This window comes from Aotus nancymaae, unplaced genomic scaffold (assembly GCF_030222135.1).
Source record: "Aotus nancymaae isolate 86718 unplaced genomic scaffold, 86718_ANA_hifiasm-v0.15.2.pri h1tg000046l, whole genome shotgun sequence".
NCBI classification, from domain to species: Eukaryota; Metazoa; Chordata; class Mammalia; order Primates; family Aotidae; genus Aotus; species Aotus nancymaae.
Window position 1 is genome coordinate 22,471,522 of NW_026988460.1, and position 19,054 is coordinate 22,490,575.

The window sequence follows — 19,054 nt, forward strand, 5'->3', positions numbered from 1 at the left end:
TCGGCCTCCTAAAGTGCTGGGATTATAGGTGTGAGCCACCACTTCCGGCCTCACTTTTCATATCTGTGAACCACTCATGCCATTGAGCACATTTTCATGTTTATTGGCCCGTTGGATATCCTCTTTTGTGAAGTACCTATTGAAATTTACTTTTCCATTTTAAAATTATTTTTAAAACATACATTTGGCTAGCTTTTATGCCACATTTTTGACAAAATCCTTTTGTCTCTCTCTTCCCATTTAGCCTTTTAAATTTATTTTTGTGGCTTTTCTCTCACCTGTTCCTAACTAGTGAACTTTAGAGCCACTAACTAATCCTAACACTTCTAGAATTTTTAGTGATTTGCATGAAACTTACTTTGAGAAAAAATTGGTACTCGAACTGGAAAATAATGTTATTGTCATTCTAAGAAGGGAAATGATTTCATAAATACTAAGTTCTCCTAGTTTTTTGTCAGCTAGATTGCATTATTATCCCCATATTTAATTCTTGTTTTAGTTTTATTTTTGACAAGAGTTTGTTAGAACTGAAAGTCTTTTAATTTGCATTTTAAGTCTGGAGCCTCCTTTTTAAAAATATAAAATGTTTTATATTTAATATAATTATTAAAAATGTTTTACAGGTTCTTGATCACTATGAACGAGAAGGATTTAATTTCCTAGCCAAGGTGTTTAATTCTTCACATTCATTCTTAGAAGACTTGACTGGTCTTACATTACTGCATCAAGAGACCCAAGCTGCTGAGGTAAGAACAAAACAAACTTTAACTAGTGAAGACTGACATGCTTAAAACTATTCGATATTTGGCATATGGAAAAGGAAGAAAGCAATTAATTTTGATTTTTGTATCTTAAAGCAAATATTACTAAATAAGTGTGCTAGTTACCAGAGAACCAGAGAACAAATAACCTTCAGCAAGTGCCGGATACTGATGTGTGTAGGTTGCTATCCGTTTGGTGCCTAATGCACAGAATCACTGTGATAAGGATGTAAAGGTTGTAGATTTCCAGGTACCTCTTGTCCTTACTGAAGATCTGTATGTGTATGGTCATTGGAGAGAATTGGCTTTAATGTCTGTCCATATATCAAAATGTAAGTTGGTGAAAACATTTGATTCCAGCTATGTACCTTAGAAGGTATTGGACTCTGGCCATGTTCTTCAGAAAGAACATGCCTGGCTTGTTTTTCATGATTTGAACAGTCTTCTTAGACCCTGAAGCCCACCATAAAATGGCTTCCCCAAACACAACCCAAGAGAGCTTTGCTTTGTTTCTCAGCTAGCATATTTTGTAGATCTTAATTTCTGGGTCATCGCATCGTTTTTTTTTTTGAGGCTGAGTTTAAGAAATAAGTTATCAGCTGGGCACAGTGGTTCATGCCTGTAATCCCAGCACTTTGGGAGGCCAAGGTGGGTAGATCACAAGGTCAGGAGTTTGAGGCCAGGCTGGTCTCAAACTCCTGACCTTGTGATAGTGAAACCCTGTCTCTACAAAAAAAAAAAAAAAAAAAGTTACTTGGGCATGGTGGTGGATGCCTGTAATCCCAGCTACTTGGGAGACTGAGGCAGTTCAATCGCTTGAACCCGGGAGGTGGAAGTTGCAGTAAGCCGAGATTAAGCCACTGCACTTCAGCCCGGGTGACAGTGCAAGACTCTGTTTGCGGGGGGAAAAAAAAGAGAAAAGAAATTATCACTTGTTTTTCTAAGTGCTCACTGTTCTTAGAAAGAAGGAATACTGTTTATGGTGGTAGAGCTATTTGGATCACTTGGCAAAATGTGTAATTCCTCAGAATTGATGAGTGAGAGTAAATCAACATCTTTTCCCCTTAGTTACCTGGGTGAAGAAGCTGTAAGGAGAAATGTAGCTTAGGTAGTGTTTTCACAAACTACTTAAGTACTTGACTTCCTGTGTCCTGCCAGGGTAATGCACTTGCCATTAGTCCTATTCAGGTTGCAATTCTTCTCACCAACTAAAGAGAAACATGTAAATTATTCTAGTTAGGTAGCAAAACTCCCCCAGCCATCTGGTTAAATAATTGCATGGTTGCATAGATCTATAAACTCCTCCATAGGTTGCATATCCTCGCCACTGGGGGAGGCCCAAGTTTTTGATGAATAGATGGCCAGGCCCAATACTGGACCAGCCAGTGGTGAAAGGCCTGCTGTTTGGAGAGGTGGAACTAGCACTGAGTATAGGAAAACCATGTGGAAATACCAAAGTCAATCCCCTGGGAGCTTTGAGCAGATTGTGAGATTTTCAAGTACACCAGGGAGGCAAGCTAGTACCTCTCTAGTGCTGGACTTAGAACTTAAGGCAGTCCTTTTTTAACTTGTTTTGGTGTCCCCTAGGCATTAAACAGATATGGGGGGTGACCATTTAATAGATTCAGAGTTTGTTTTGGGTGGGGGTTGAAAATTTTCTAAACTGAGAGAGTGGTAATAGTTGCACAACTCTGTGAATATACTAAACACCATTGAACTGCACACTTTAAAAAGGGGTGTGTATGTGTGTGTTTTCTCTGTCGTGGCCCAGGCTGGAGTGGCACGATCTCGGGGTCACTGCATGACCAATAGTTAGAGCTACAGAGAGTGTATCTCAAATTTCAGAAGATGAATGGCGTCTCTGCTGCTTTTTGAGAGACTTTGAGATATTTTTCCCCTGAATTGTGATTGGGTTCCCAGGCAGGGTTCAGAACATTGTGTTTATTGTCTGCCATATTGTCTTTTAAGCAGTGCTATACTGCCTGATGGTATGGAAGAAGTAACATAGATGTTTGCAAACATGCAATCATTTGATGAGATAGCTAAGGAAGTTTTGCCACCCAGCTGGAAGTAATTTACATGTTTCTGTTTAGTTAGCTAGAAGAATTTCAACTTGAAATTGACCCAATTTTTCGCTCTTTAAAACAGAGCAGATGCTAGAATAGTGGGCAGATGTCTAGATTTAACTTGGTGTATCTTACATTTTAGTTGGTCAAACTTTAATGGCTTTTTCGAAGACTTAGAAGAGGAAGTTTAAGAGCAATAGTGACTAAATAGATGGTGGAGCAGAAGGGAGCATGGTTTCATCCACAAGCCTGAGTTTTCTTTTTGAACATCTTTTGAAAATATGATACCAATATGTGCTAATAACTGAATAGAGAAGTTAATGAGATACTGACCCTCATGGGCTCATAGTCTAGTGTGCGAAGCTGAGAAGCTCACTATTTAGTGAGCTCTAATGCAATAAAAAATGTTTTAGTCATCTGTATATTAAGTGCTGATAGAGCAATTACTTCTGCCTAGGGGAACAGGGATGTCAAGAAAAGCTTCACAGGAAGAGAACAAATATTAACTTGGTTTTCAAAGGATGAGTAGACTATTTTTAAAAACAAAAGTTGGATTTTGGTGGAGGAAGAATAGAGAAGGGAAGGGCAAGAAGCCTAAGGCGTTCTAGACTGAATAAAGGCCTTTAAGGCCAAGTCTTTAGTATTACTCAAAATCATGAGTAGTGTGATGTACTTGGAGCAAGTTACCTGAAGTCAACATAATGTTTTTTTAATAACAGCTTTATTGAGTTATAATTCACATACCATAAAACATCATTTTGTACGGGCACGGTGACTCACGCCTGTAATCCCAGCACTTTGGGAGACTGAGGCAGGTGGATCACCAGAGGTCAGGAGTTCAAGACCAGCCTGGCCAACATAGTGAAACCCCATCTCTACTAAATATACAAGAATGAGCCAAGTGTGGTGGCAGGTGCCTATAATCCCAGCTACTCAGGAGGCTGAGGCAGGAGAATCTCTTGAACCTGGGAGGGAGGGGGCTGTAGTGAGCCGAGATTGCACCATTGCACTCCAGCCGTGGTGACAACAGCGGGGGTGGGGGTGGGGACAGAACACACACACACACACACCCCTTTTGAAGTGTGCAGTTCAATATTTTTTAGTATATTCACAGAATATACTAAAATTACCACTCTCTCAGTTGAGAAAATTTTTATCCCCCTGCCCAAAACAAACTCTGAATTTAATGGCCACTTCCCATTTTCTCCTCTTTCCAGCCCCTAACAACCACTAATCTGTCTGTATGAATTTTTCTATTCTGGACATATCACATAAATGATCTTTTGTGTGTGGAATATTTTATTTAGCATGATGTCTTTAAGGTTTATCCATGTTGTAGCAAGGTATGTAATTGTTTTTTATTTAAAGAAAAACATTTCAATGCTATTAAAGATTTTCATATTCTTTGCACCTGTGGTCTGTCTCACCAAATATAGCCCCTTTATAAAGGAGGAATGCAGCAAAGATGATCCTGCTAGAGACTACAGATTCCTTTATATTCATAGAAAGGGTAGTAATGGATTGGAAGCTATATCCAAATAGAATCATCTAGATTTAGTGAGATTGACTAATGCAGCCCAGTTTTTTGCACTCATCCCCTGTCCATCATGGACAATGATTGCAATGATTTTAAACTAGGTTACTGGTGTAATTATACTGCTGTTGAGATTAGCAGGCAAATTACCAAGTAAGTTTTTATTGGAGGACAGGGCAACATGCGAGGGTGCAGAGTGGAGACTAGGAACCAGGCTTACAAAAATGAGTTTGTTTTAGGTAGTGATGACTTTGAGGTAATGGGATAAGTGAGTGAAAATGGCTGGTTGACACTGAGGATGGGAGGGAGATGGAGCTTGGAGAAAAAGAATAGCACTGGTAAATTGATTTAGCTAGACAAAGAGATTTATCCTATTCCATTTAGCACAGTGAGGAGAAGCTGGAGAGCTAGGATGCAATGAATTTTTTTTTTAATGAGAAATGTGGTGTGGTAGATTAATTTTATCTCAAGTTATAGATTAAAAATTTTAAATACTACATAAATGCCATTTGTCTTTGCTATATTTTATGAAGAAGGGGCCTTGCATAAGAATGATGTAATGGACTTTGGGGACTTGAGGGAGAAGCTTGGCAGGGGGGTGAAGGATAAAAGACTATATGTTGGGTGCCACGTACACTGTTTGGATGACAGGTGGACTAAAATCTCAGAAATCACCACTAAAGAACTTAACCATGTAACCAAAAATTACCTGTACCCCAGAAACTATTGAAATAAAGAAGGGGACTTGGACAGATACCCATATTCTTTGTCTGTGACTCATTTGGTTGCCAAATTATAGTTACATTCTGCTCATGGGGGATTAGGAGTTTCCACGGAAGAAAGGCCCCACTCACATTCTCCCCTCTTAAAATGTTGCCTTGTGAATTAGAGCAGTTTGCATAAAGTTCTGACCTTTACTTCCAACACCTTTATTGAGAATGGGTTTGGATACTTGGAGATCGATCCTGACGTCCTATTCCTCCTAGATCTTTATTTATCTTACTTGGAACCCAAGGAAATGGCCTTCAAGTTGATGAACCATGGAGTGTCCAAGTCATGGAGCTGTTGTGGTTCTCACCAAGTATCTTTTAGATTGCTGCATTTGAGATGAGCGCAGTGGCTTACATCTGTTATCCCAGCACTTTCGGAGGCTGAGTTGGGAGGATTGCTTGGGTCCAGGAGTTTAAGACCAGCCTGGGCAAGATGGTGAGCCTCTGTCTCTATTTTAAAAAAATTAAAAATTAGCCAGGCATGGTGGCACACTAGCTACTTGTAAGGCTGAGGCAGGAGGATCACTTGAGCCCAGGAGTTTGCGGCAGACAGTGAGCTATGGTTGTGCCACTGTACTCCAGCCTGGGCAACAGAGCAAGACCCTGTCTCTTATTAAAAAAAAAAAATGCTGCATTTGTTGAAGAAAGGCTCAGTCTAAATCAAACACCTTAGCCATGTTGCATAAAATTTGCTGTGACTTACCTTCTTAGAGTTATTTCTCATCCTGTGAGTAGAATAAGTATCAGTTCACATGTATTTATTTGTTCCAACTATGGGTTCAGCATCATACTATGAGAAATGCCAAAATATTTTCTAAATGAATCTAACTAGAGATAAAAGACTAATTTATAAGAGAGATATACCAAGCTATATTGGTATATCTCCTTGAGAAATTCAAGTTCCCAAGTTCCTTTGCCCAACTTCCCTGAAATAACTTCATTCCTATTCATGAAAGTTTGTGCATTCCATGATTCCAGGATTAATTTTAGGCTGTTTTACTTCCTTGCCTTGACCATATTATCAGTATTTGATGTTGTACCATGCATTTATGATTTCAGGGTTGCAATTACAGTGCACCATTAATATAATTTGCATTTTGTCAGGGTTGTGCTGAACAGAACTTCCTTTCTGCAGATTTGGGGATTAATGAATGATCATCTAAAAAGAAAGTTTAGCAACGACCATAACATAGGCTATAAAATCATAAACAGACCAGCAGAAATGAACAGGGCTGAGCTGATGAATTGATATGAATTAAAATGTAGATTGTGATTCATTCACTGTAGAACTCAGAATTCTAGAAAATGCCCATTTCTCTCATAGCCAAAAAGTCTGTGAAAAACATTACAGTCATGTGATGAGACGTCATTGGCACAGCAATATATTCAGTAAAGTAAATAACACAATTAACAAGTGTTTCTGCTGGGCCTTTTGCACTTACACTGAGATTTTGGCCTCTCCCCACACAGCTGGTTTTGATTTGGTTCCTGTGGAATATTTTTTTTGTTTTGTTTTGCATTTAACAACAGTCAGATATTTATGTACAGCTTCATCAAGAGCCTCTGATGACAAATACGCCTTTGGAGGCCAGTAGAAGCTGTGGGAAACCCCCGTGTCAGCACTCAGACCTGTTTCCAATGGAGGGAAATTGCTCTGGGGACTAAACTAGCCTGCTCATGAATCCAGTTCCCTCTTCCCAGAGCCTTCTGTCAGCTCACTTCCAACCCATGCTGGCCATCCTGGGACCGTGTCCTGCCTTGATTTTTCCTTATGAAGCAATCGCTCAAAACACAGCCTTGGCCCTCTCTCCTGAGTGAGGGAGGAAAGGCAGAAACAGGCAGAAAGCCATTTACTTCTTAGATTGGAAACTAGAGCCTGGTTTTTGAAATAAAGTTTGGCATTATCTCACTTATAACCCACTTTATAAAATGTGCCCCTTTTATTTACTGTTCTCTACATGAATTTGAGATGTTTGGATAAATTGGTATCAGGGAAAGATGCAATTGGAGAATAGACAATGAAGTCCGGCAGAGTTCTCCACCCTTCGGAAAAGACTCTGGGATGGTATCATCTGCTTGGAGAAATCTAAGGGAGAAAGAAGGGGGGAAATCATAAATGCTAAAAGCAAAGCAAAGGCAGCTAATGTTAGAAAATAGAACATGGGAATTCAGTCCTTACATTGTAGTCCTGGTTCTACCAGAGTTCTCATGAGTGACCTTGGGTGAATCCTTCAGTGTTCTGTGCATGCTTCCCCACTTAAAATGAGAGGATTGAATCACATGTGAAATTCTTTTTTTCTTTTTAAGTCTCCTTTCAAGAAAAAATAAAATGCTTTTCAACTGTAATTTAGTGATACTGATTCAAATATACCATGTATAACCAAAAAGGAAAAAGATGATTAATGTTTACGTAAAAATGTCTAAAAATATATCAAGGTACTTACTTTTTATACATTTTGTAAATATTCTTTGGTATTTAACATATCTAACTACCATTGCTAGAAGCTTTTTGCAGATTTTGAGATGTACATCTACTTTGAGCCTTAATAGAACATTGCTCATACTTTGTATTGATTGGTGTGTGACACTGTACATATAAATCTAAAATGGTATAATTCACCCTAATAACTTACTCTTGACAAGACTTGGTGCCACTTTTGACTGCATAAACTCAAACCCACCCTAGCCATAATTGGGTATGTTCATGAAACGTGCCACTTGCTATCCTTTAGTACAGCTTCCAAAGATGAGTTTCAAAGCCCTCTTATTTTAAGTAATAACATCCTTGGAATGCTGAATGTGTAATATCAGGGGAGCTTCTTTAACAATCAGCCATATCATATTAGAATACTCATGAAGTATATGAGTAGCCTGAATCCTGACCTGGTCAGAAGGTCTGAGTTCATTTCCAGCTCCCACACATAGCCAAGACTGCCGTGTTCCACTCTGTGGACTGTGTCTGGCAGGACCGTGTACAGCAGTCATGTGAGACCTTGGGTTATTTACTTCATTGACCTTCATTTCCATCATTTTATAGGATGTGATTAATAATTCCCACTCCTCACAATTACCATGTTAAGAAAGCACCTTACAAAAGAAAAAATAGATAAATTGGACTACATTAAAATTTTAAACTTTGTGCTTCAAAGGACATAAGAACAGGACAAAGCAGGTCATAATATGAGAGAATATCATTTTGCAGATCATATCTGATAAGGTCTGGTATCTAGAATATATAGGGAGCTCTAAGCTGGGTGTGGTGGCATATGCCTATATCCCAGCTGCTTGGGAGACTGGGGTGAGTGTATCTCTTGAGCCCAGGAGCTGGAGACCAGCCTGGGCAGCACAGTGAGAACCCATCTCTAAAAACAACAACAACAAAACCCAGAATATATAGGGAACTCTTACAATTCAATAATATAAAGACAGAACTCAATTAAAAATGGGCATTAGATTTAAAACAACATTTCCCCAAAGAAGATATACAGATGTCCCATAATCAAATGGTAAGGTGCCCAACATCAATAGCCATTGGCAAAATGCAAATTGAAACTACTGTGAGATGCCATTCATACCCAGTAAGATGGCTGTAATCAAAATGACATCAAGTGTTTATGAAGATGTAGAGAAATTAGAAGCCTCCTACCTACTAGTGGGAGTGTCAAATTGTGCAGCCACTTTGGAAAACAGTTTAGCAATTTTTTTGAAAAATTAAGCACAGAATTACCATGTGACCAAGGAATTGTACTCCTAGATATATATAGCCAAAGCTACTCTGGACACCCTGCCAATAGGGTAGCCCTGTTCCATAAAGAGCAACACCAAAAATTTTATGTGTGTGTGTGTGTGTGTGTGTGTGTGTGTGTGTGTAAACATAGCCAAGAGAAATGAAAATGTGCACACACACAAAAAGTACACAAATGTTCTTAACACCATTATTCATAATAGTCAAAAAGTGAAAACAATGCAGATGTTCATTAACTGATGAATAGATGAATAAAATGTCAGATATTACAGGAATAATACTGGAGTATTATTCAGCAATAATAAGGTGCTGATACATGCTGTAGTATGGATGAACATTAAAAACGTTATGCTAATTGAAAGAAGCCAGTCACAAAAGGCCATATATTGTAAGCTCTCATTTATATGACATGTCCAGAGTTTTTAAATCCGTATAGTCAGAAAGTAGATTAATGGTTGGCAGCAGGTGGGGATGGGGGATTAGGGGAAAATCAGTGCCTACTTACAAATAAGCATTTCCTTTCAAGGTGATGAAATGTTCTAATCTTAGATAGTGATGATGGTTACATAGTGGTGAATTTACTAAAACCACTGAATTCTATACTTCAAATGGGGGAATCGTATGGGTGTGAATTATCTATCAATACAGATGTTTAAAAAGCAAGCCAAAAAGTGCCCCATAGTTGGGGTATTTGTTTCTCCTCCCTCTCTCCTTTCTCTGGCTCTATCTGCATGCAGTATTGATTATCTGTCTGTGACAGGCTGTCATAGGATGTTAGTTCATTGTTTTTAGGAATGCATTTTCTGTAGATACGACAAGGATCTCTTATATTTTTATTGTGCCTCAGTTTTCAAAGCCTTAGTCTCTGTGCACCTCCTTTAACCTTTTCTTACACTATGGGTAGCCTGTAAATGCTGGGGGAGAGATGGAAGGGGCCTCCCAGCCAAATGCCTCCCTTCTGTGCTTGCTGCAGGGAGAGAGAAAGCAACAGTTGGCTCTATCCATGGAAGACATTGCAGATAAAGTGGTTAGGGGAAGATGAGAGCGCTTTGCTGTCTATTTTTGTAAGTTTAAGCAGGTGTTTAGAGGATCCAAATCCCAAACTGGGTCTGAATTTTTTAAATTTCCCTCTTTACCACACAATTTTTTTTCTGCCAAGATTTCTTAGCTTGAACATTCCCAAATGTATCAAAGTTGAATGTAATGTACAGTGGATACCCACATACCTCCCACCTGGATCCAACAATTAATATTTTGCCACTGTGGTTTATCTCTCTGTACACATGCATGCACTCCCCCCACATCTTATCACACTTCACATACAAACTTACTCGTTTTCTCTTTTGTTAAACCATTTGAAAGCAAGTTTTATATACAGTGACACCTCACCCTAAATTTTAGCATGATCTGCTAAGAACAGACATTCTCTGATTAAACAGAGTACTATCATCATCATCATCATCATCATCATCATCACAGAACAAAGAATAATTTCATAATATCACCTAAAATCCAGTACATGTCCAATTTTTCCCAGAAGTTCACAGGATTTTAAACTCTTGTTTGCTTTTTCCTCAAGTTGGTAATGTTATACTTAAGAGTTTTTTCCAGTAATACTTTGTACTGGTCATACATACCAAGTGATACACACTTGAGCATATCTTTTTAATTCCTTTGACACCCTCACACCCCTCTCTTAATGAGGAGACACAATTACCCTATTGAGCAACATGTCCCTGAGGTCCTGCTGCTCCAGGCAGCCCTCTTCTAGGTGAGTGTCTTCTCTGGGTGTCACCTGGGCATCCTGGGCTGATGGAGGCAGCCCTGAGAGCCAACCAGCCCTGAGCAGTGGTTCCCACTCATCCTCCATCCACGGTCCCCAATGCTGGAGGCTTTTAAGGAAGTAGGAATGGGACTATGAAGGTTATTTTCAATATTTTGAAAAGTTAAAACAGGAATAAAACCTTTAGGACTTGAAAAGATTACACCGACTGACTAAACTGTCAAGATTTTAGCCAGATGTGGTGGCTCGTACTGTAGTCCCAGCTACTTGGGAGGCTGAAGTGGGAAGATCGCTTGAACCTGGGAGGCGGAGCTTGCAGTGAGCCAAGATTGTGCCACTGCACTCCAGTCTGGGAGACAGAGGGAGACTCTGTCTTTAAAAAAAATAAAACAAAAGAAAAAATTGAAGCTTTCTTTTTGTTTGTTTTTAAACTAAATTCTGTTATCTCAGAATGGAATGGCATACTGTTATCCTGACCCGGTCAGAAGCTCTGATTGGCAATTATGAATCCCTTTGAATTATCAAAAATATAAGGTAAATTAGTCTATTTTGCAGGGGTGTAGGGGGGCAGTTCAAGATCTAATCTGTGAGAGTGAAAGTGAAAACTAAAGGAAATCTTGGGGATCAGGAAGTGGAGAATCTCTGGCCTGTGGCATGGCTGAGCCTGACTTCACTTCACATCAGCAGTGGAGGCTTCCCTGGGAGGTGTTCTTGCAGTTTGCCCTGAAACCACTATTCTAGGGGCTATATTTTGACAACTGACCTTCTCGCTTGCAAACATAACAGCTGCTATGTGTTGAATTTGGGGAGTTTCCATATTTTGAGAGTGTAAAATTGATTTTTGGTTCTGAGCTCTTAGTCTTGATCCGTCTTCTCAGCTGTGGGGGAGCAGGGAGGAAAGGGAATGTGAAAAAGGTGTGTGTTTTTTAAAATTAAATATTGTGGATGTTTTATCATGATTTCTATCTGTCAACAGATATTTTACCCTATGCTGAGTTCATGGTGGGGTGGAAATCAAAGAGGTACAAGCCACACTTTTAGGAGGCTGACATAGTCTAGTTGGGGAGGTAGGACAGAAAAGTAATTAGGACTGCAGGGCAGTGGGTGTGCACATAGTTCAGTAAGGTCTGCAGGGTTTCAGGAGCATCAGGTGCTAGAAAGAACTCAAGACAAGAGTTAGGCTTTGAGTTGGGCCTTGAAGGTTGAGCTTCAAGTGCAGGAAAGAACAAGGTATTCCAGAAGGGCCTGTGGCATGACTGCATCCAAGATCTCTGATGAAAAGTACCGAGACAGGTATAGCAACTAATGTTAGTTACATTATCTTTAATTTCCAGCCCGTAACAATCTCATGAGGTAGCTGTTACCCCATTTTATGGGTGAGGTTGTTAAGACTCTAGCTGTGCTCAGGATTTATCTACATCTTGAGGTTTACAGTATACTTCATAAGGCTGGGAGCAGAGAGATGTGCATAGGGTGATGCGGAGGCATTCTGCTTTATAGAGCGTATCTCTATTCACATGTTGAACCATTTCCAAAAGCGTTTTTGCATTTTGTCTTGTTTCCTTGCAGCTCCTTCTCAGATAGCATGGTTTATTTCACTGTACCATCCTGGGGCCTGGTCAGCCAGCATTACTATACTTTCTTACCCTTAAACTGACTTGTAATAAAATCTGTGGGAATGAGGTTCCCACAGATGAACTTGTGACTCCAAATCCTACTTAAATTGGGAAAAGAGCAGGTAACAGGTAATTTCTTTCTTCCTGGCCTTTACTCTTCCCTAAGTTGTAAAGGGAAATTAAGAGTTGCTCACTATTTTTTTTGAGACATTTCACTCTTGTCACACAGGCTGGAGTGCAATGGTGCAGTCTCAGCTCATTGCAACCTCTGCTTCTCAGGTTCAAGCGATTTTCCTGCCTCAGCCTCCTTAGGAGGCTGCCACCATACTCAGCTAATTTTTGTATTTTTAGTAGAGATGGGGTTTCACCGTGCTGGTTAGGCTGGTCTTGAACTCCTGACCTCAGGTGATCCACCTGCCGTGGCCTCCCAAAGTGCTGGGATTATGGTCATAGAGCCACCAAGCCTGGTCCCCATTTGTTTTTATTCAGCTGTCTGGTGAAAAACATTCAGTGTTCAACTAGAAATATTTATATCTTATTGTTGCAGGACAAAATTGTTGAGTTTCTAATTACAAATAGGTAAATACTGTGGGATATTTTTGTTTTGTTTTAATTGCTGCTAGCTTTAAAGCATTTGTGTTTATCCTACCTTAATCCTCTTTGAAAGAGGCCATACTTAATTTTGCCCAACACTTTTTTTTAAAAGGAAAGAAAGTTGGATAGTTTTTCTTTTTTATTTTTGAGATGGAGTCTTGCTCTGTTGCCAGGCTGGAGTGCCGTGGCACGATCTCAGCTTACTGCACCCTCTGCCTCCCAGGTTCAAGCAATTCTCCTGCCTCAGCTTCCTGAGTAGCTCTGGGACTACAGGCACCCGCCACCATGCCCAGCTAATTTTTGTGTTTATTAGTAGAGATGGGATTTCACCATGTTGGCCAGGATGGTCTTGATCTCTTGACCTTGTGATCTGCCTGCCTTGGCCTCCCAAAGTGCTGGGATTACATGCGTGAGTCACCACCCCTGGCCTGAATTAGATTTTAAAAAGTGCCAGTTCAGAATCAACCTTTTATAGATAACCATAAAAGTTTCTGTGCCCAAATATTGGTTTATCTGTATTTTGTTTCGCCCTTACCTTTTCTCCTTTGTTTTTTTTTTAAATTCGATTTTATTTTAATTATTTTGAGAGGGAGACTCACTCTGTTGCCCAGGCTGGAGTGCAATGGTGCGATCTTGGCTCACTGCAACCTCCACCTCCCAGGTTCAAGCAATTCTTCTGCCTCAGCCTCCTGAGTAGCTGGGACTACAGGTGGCCACCACCACACCTGGCTTATTTTTATTTTTTTGGTAGATACAGGTTTCACAATGTTGGTCAGGCTGGTCTTGAACTCCTGACCTGAGGTTATCCACCTACCTCGGCCTCCCAAAGTGCTGGAATTACAGGCGTGAGCCACTGCACCCAGCCCAATTTGTGTGTGTGTGTGTGTGTGTGTGTGTACACAAACATTAGTTACTGTAAACTGAATACAAATGAACCAAATGGAAAACTATAGATTTTTTTCATAAAAATGTTTCTGGATATATATCATAGGCTGTTGAATCTAAATGTCTTAAACTTCAAACAATCAGCCATTTAAATTGTAATATGTATTAAATGGATATTATTAGAGTGTCAAAGTGATTGGCAACAAGTGGTTTCATTGTAGAATAACCTATTAAAAAAAAGTATTTTAAGCTGGGCTCGGTGGCTCACTCCTATAATCCCAGCACTTTGGGAGGCTGAGGTGGGTTGATCAGAAGGTCAGGAGTTAGAGACCAGCCTAGCCAGTATAGTGAAATCCCATCTCTACTGAAAATACAAAAATTAGCCGGGTGTGGTGGTACGTGCCTGTAGTCCCACTGTAGTCCCAGCTACTGGGGAGGCTGAGGCAGAAGAATTGTTTGAACCCAGGAGACAGAGGTTGCAGTGAGTGGAGATGGTACCACTGCACTCTAACCTGGGCAAGAGAATGAGACTATCTCAAAAAAAAAAAAAGTATTTTAGGGCCTGGTGCGGTGGCTCATGCCTGTAATCCTAGCACTTTTGGAGGCTGAGGCGGGCGGATCAGAAGGTCAGGAGTTCAAGACCAGCCTGGCCAATATGTTGAAATCCCATCTCTACTAAAACTACAAATATTAGCTAGCCGCGATGGCATGTGCCTGTAGTCTCAGCTACTTGGGAGGCTGAGGCAGAAGAATTGCTTGAACCCAGGAGGCGGAGGTTGCAGTGAGCGGAGATCAGACCACTGCACTCCAGCCTGGGCAACAGAGCAACACTGTCTCCAAAAAAAAAAAAAAAAAAAAAAAAAAAGTATTTTAGGGCCTGGTGCGGTGGCTCATGCCTATAATCCCAGCACTTCGGGTGTCTGAGGTGGGAGGAGTGTGTGAGACTAGAAGTTGAAGACCAACTGGGCAACATAGTGAGACTCCATCTCCACAAAAAAACAAAAATCAGCCAGGTTTGGTGGCACACACCTGTAGTCCCAGCTACTTGGGAGGCTGAAGTGGGAGGATGGCAAGAGCCCAGGAGTTCGAGGCTGTGGTGAGCTAAGATTGTGCCACTTCACTCCAGCCTGGGCCACAGAGCAAGACCTTGGTTGTACAACAAAACAAAAGGAAAAACAACTATTTGATTTCAGTCAGAGTATAAGAATATGTATTATCTTCCCAAAAAAATTTGTGCAGAAATTTCAGTGTGAAACAGTGGCAAGTGCTTGATTACATGACTTAGAACAGAACATTCTTGTCTGTTTTTAAATTGACTCCTCAAAGGGACAGCTGAACACAGCCTCTTCTCCATGTGTCCCCGTGTACTCCCTCTATGCCACCCTACACACTTCTGTGTTGGGCATGCTCCCACCTCCAGCCTTCTCTGCTGATCTTTTGTTCAGCAAAGCCTTTCTTACTTCCCTAGGGGATCCACCTGGTACTCATACTAGTCTTTCTAACTTAAGCTGTTATCTCCCTTGAAAAATTGGTTCTGGCTTACTCCTTACTACTAGAGCTGAGAGGCAAATGAGATTCTATAAATGAAAGCACTATGGACGTTTCAGGTGGTTTCCTTTTCTCCGTTGTTGTTTTTTGAGACAGGGTCTCACCTTGTCGCCCAGGCTGGAGTGCAGTGGCACAATCTCGGCTCACTGTAGCCTCAAATTTCCAAGCTCAAGTGATCCTCCTACCTCATCCACCTGAGTAGCTGGGGCCACAGGCATGCACCACCATGTCTGGTTAATTTTTTGTATTTTTGGTAGAGACAGGGTTTTGCATGTTGCCTAGGCTGGTCTTGAACTCCTGGGCTCAAACAATCCATCTGCCTTGGCCTTCCAAAGTGTTGGGATTACAGTCCTGAGTCACTGCCCCTGGCCAAGGAGGTTTGTATTATTACTTGTAAGTAGAGGAATAACTTGAGCCAAATAATGCTGTAGAAAAATTAAAATGACAAAGATCAAGAAAATTTCCTCCCTGCTTTTTTCTTTTATATTTTAATATTTCCAAATGAGCTGTAACATTTGCAGAAAAAAGCTTAAAATGTTTTAAATAGAGAACAAGTATGATTTAAACACTCAGGTCAAAAAAATACCCTAATGCCCTTCACCCATCTCATATTTTGCTTCCTGACCACAACCCTAGGAGTAACTAGTAACTAGAAGCAGTAAACTTCTTCTGTATAAGTTTAGTCTGGTATATGGGTTCCTAAACAATATAATTCTATTTGCCTGACTTTGAATTTTTCAGACGGAATTATGCTATAATATATAGGTTCTTTTGTGTCTTCTTTTGCTCAATACTGTAAAGGTTACCTTTGTGGTGTGCAGATAAAGTTTGTTCATTTTCATTGCTATTTAGTTTTTCACAACTGGTTATACTGAAATTTCTTCTCTACTGTAGCTGGACTTTTGTAGCATTACTAGTTTCAGATTATAATAAAGCATGCTGGTTGGAGCATTCTGGTATATATCTCCTGGGGTTCCTGTGTAGCATTTCTCTGGGTCAGTGTTTTTAAACCTTTTTTCATTATCACTTCTTCTAGGGGGACAATTTAATACCAACATTTTAGATTTAATACTAAAGAATAGGATTTTGGCAGATAGGGCTGTGCTTTGGAAAGCCACTAAATACTATCACTGTGGTTCTCCAAAGCACAGCCCTATCTGACAAAAGATTTATTTTGCCTGCCAAAGACCAATTTTTTCTCCTTTGGGGGTGATATCACTCTCCTTGAGAATGTGTACTGTAAGTTATTTACCTCACACTAGAATTGTTGGGTCATAGAAAATATGCCTCTTCTGGATCATGGACCTAAATGTAAAACCCAAAACTATTAACACCCTGGAAGAAAAAGAGAAAAAAAAAAAAAACCTGGAAGACATCCAGACATCCTAGCCATTATCATTCTGGACATAGGAACACTCAAAAATTTCATAATGATGCCAAAAGCAATCACAACAAAAGCAAAAATTGACAAATGGGATCTAATTAAACTAAAGAGCTTCTGCACAGCAAAAGAAATTATCAGAGTAAATAGATAATATACAGAATGGGAGAAAGTTTTCTCAAACTATGCATCTGACAGAGGTCTAATATCCAGCATCTACAAGGGACTTAGACAAATTTACAAGGAAAAAACAACCCCATTAAAAAGTGAGCAAAGGACATGAACACACACTTTTCAAAAGAAGATATACAGGTGGCCAAAAAGCATATGTTAAAAAGCTCATCATCACTAGTCATTAGAGAAATACAAATCAAAACCACAATGAGGTACATCTCACACCAGTCAGAATGCCTATTATGAAAAAGTCAAAAAACAGATGCTGGCAAGGTTGTGGAGAAAAATGAATGTTTATACACTATTGGTGGAAGTGTAAATTAGTTAACCATTGTAGAAAGCAGTGTGGAGATTCCTCAAAGACCTAAAAACAGAAATACCATTTGACCCAGCATTCTCATTACTGGATATATACCCAAAGGAATATAAATCATTCTACCATAAAGACATGCACACAGATGTTCACTGAAGCACTATTGACAATAGCAAGACATAGGATAAACTTAAATGCCCATCAATGGTAGTCTGAATAAAGAAAATGTAGTACATATACACCATGGAATACTATGCAGCCATAAAAAAGCATGAGATCATGGATGGAGCCTCGAGGCATTTATCCTTAGCAAACTGATGCAGGAACAGAAAACCTAATACCGTATGTTATCACTCATAAGTGGGAGCTGAATGATGAGAACTCATGGACACACAGAGGGGAGCAACATACAGTAAGGTCTGGTGGAGGATGGAAGTTAGAAGAGGGGAGAGGATCAGGGTGATGAAATCTCTAACCCCTCTGTCACAGGTTTAACTATATAATAAGCCTGCACGTATACCTCTGAACTTACAAATTAAAAAGAAAATATACTTCTTCAGCTGTATTAAATCAGGACTGTTTTCCAAAGCAGATCACTGACTTACATTATTACCAGTAGTATATGGTAGTTTCTGTGGTCCCACATCCTTGCCAGGACTGTCATATTTTTACTATTTTTTGCCAGTCTGTTAAGTGTATAACAGTATCACATTAAACTTTTACTTTGCATTTTCCTGATCACCAATGAAGTTAAACATATTATGTATATTACTTATTTGGATTCTGATTTTCTGACAGTTTATTTCTCCACTTCAACGCCAAAAATTTTCAAACGTTACGCTTGTATAGCCCCTGTGAAAAGAAAGCACGGTAGGATGACCTAGTTATTCACTTGAAAAGTATGATGGAGCCCAGCGACCTTTGTTCTCATCCCAGATGTTTGACTTGGTCAGAGTCCTATGCCTCTGGCCCTCAGCATCCTCATTTGCTAAATAAAAGTATTGGCTAGGTTAGAACAGTGATTCTGAACCTTGGCTGCCCATCAGAATTATCTAGGATGCTTTAAAAAAAAATGATGTTTAGACCACACCTGCACCAGAAAGCCTGATTAAATTGGATTATTAAAGGTTACTATATCCCTCCCAACCTGCCGTTCTGTGATGATAGAATAAGTCTTTAACACCAAGATTTCATGGTTTCAATCATCTTTCTTGTCTGCACCCTGAATTAAGTATGCCACAGGTCTCTTTCTTTGTAAGACTATAATCTTTTGTAAATGAGTTATAAAAGGGAGGAGACTCCTTAATTTAGTCCATAGAGGAAACTTGGTGTCAACATTCAAAATACTATCTTGTATCCGGTTTATTTTCAGCACTAAGAAGGTTTTTCTTGCATTGATACCTACTATGACAAAATACACATCCAATGACAATATCAAAATGTCATAAATGAGCCTTTAAAAGAATGAGGCACATAATAGGTCATGGTATGTGAGCGCAAACTACAAGCCTGACCAGGCTGAATTCACATCTGGGTGGCACCTTGTCTTTTTCAGAGGGCATTTACTTGCATTTACTCAATTGATCATCATAACAATTATTTTCAGTGAAAAACCTTTTGTAGTCATCCATACCCTGGTTACAAATGATAGAAACAGAAAGCTTGAACTCTTTTTAGCATAAAAGCGTAATTTATTGCTTAATTAAACCAGGTCGTGAAAGCTTGGCCTCAAGGACTGTAGATGGGGGAATTTAATGTCAAGACCACCTTTGTCTTGATCATCTCTCTCCTTTGTTGGCTTTATTCTCTCTCACTATCAACAAGTTCTTTTTTTCCCCATGTAGCAAGAAACATGGACACAGGCAGTTCCAAATCTCATTCTTC

The 19,054-nt window shown here is 39.7% G+C and overlaps 1 protein-coding gene across 7 annotated transcripts in view; it reads left to right on the forward strand.

The window, feature by feature from the left end:
• Nucleotides 1-19,054, forward strand: part of ATG7 (autophagy related 7) — a 277,334-nt gene that overhangs the window by 158,564 nt on the left and 99,716 nt on the right. For all 7 annotated transcript variants that reach the window (XM_064362017.1, XM_064362022.1, XM_064362023.1 and 4 more), the window contains one exon: nt 624-746. In XM_064362017.1, the coding sequence (XP_064218087.1) occupies nt 624-746 (123 nt within the window). The remainder of the gene's footprint in view (nt 1-623; nt 747-19,054) is intronic.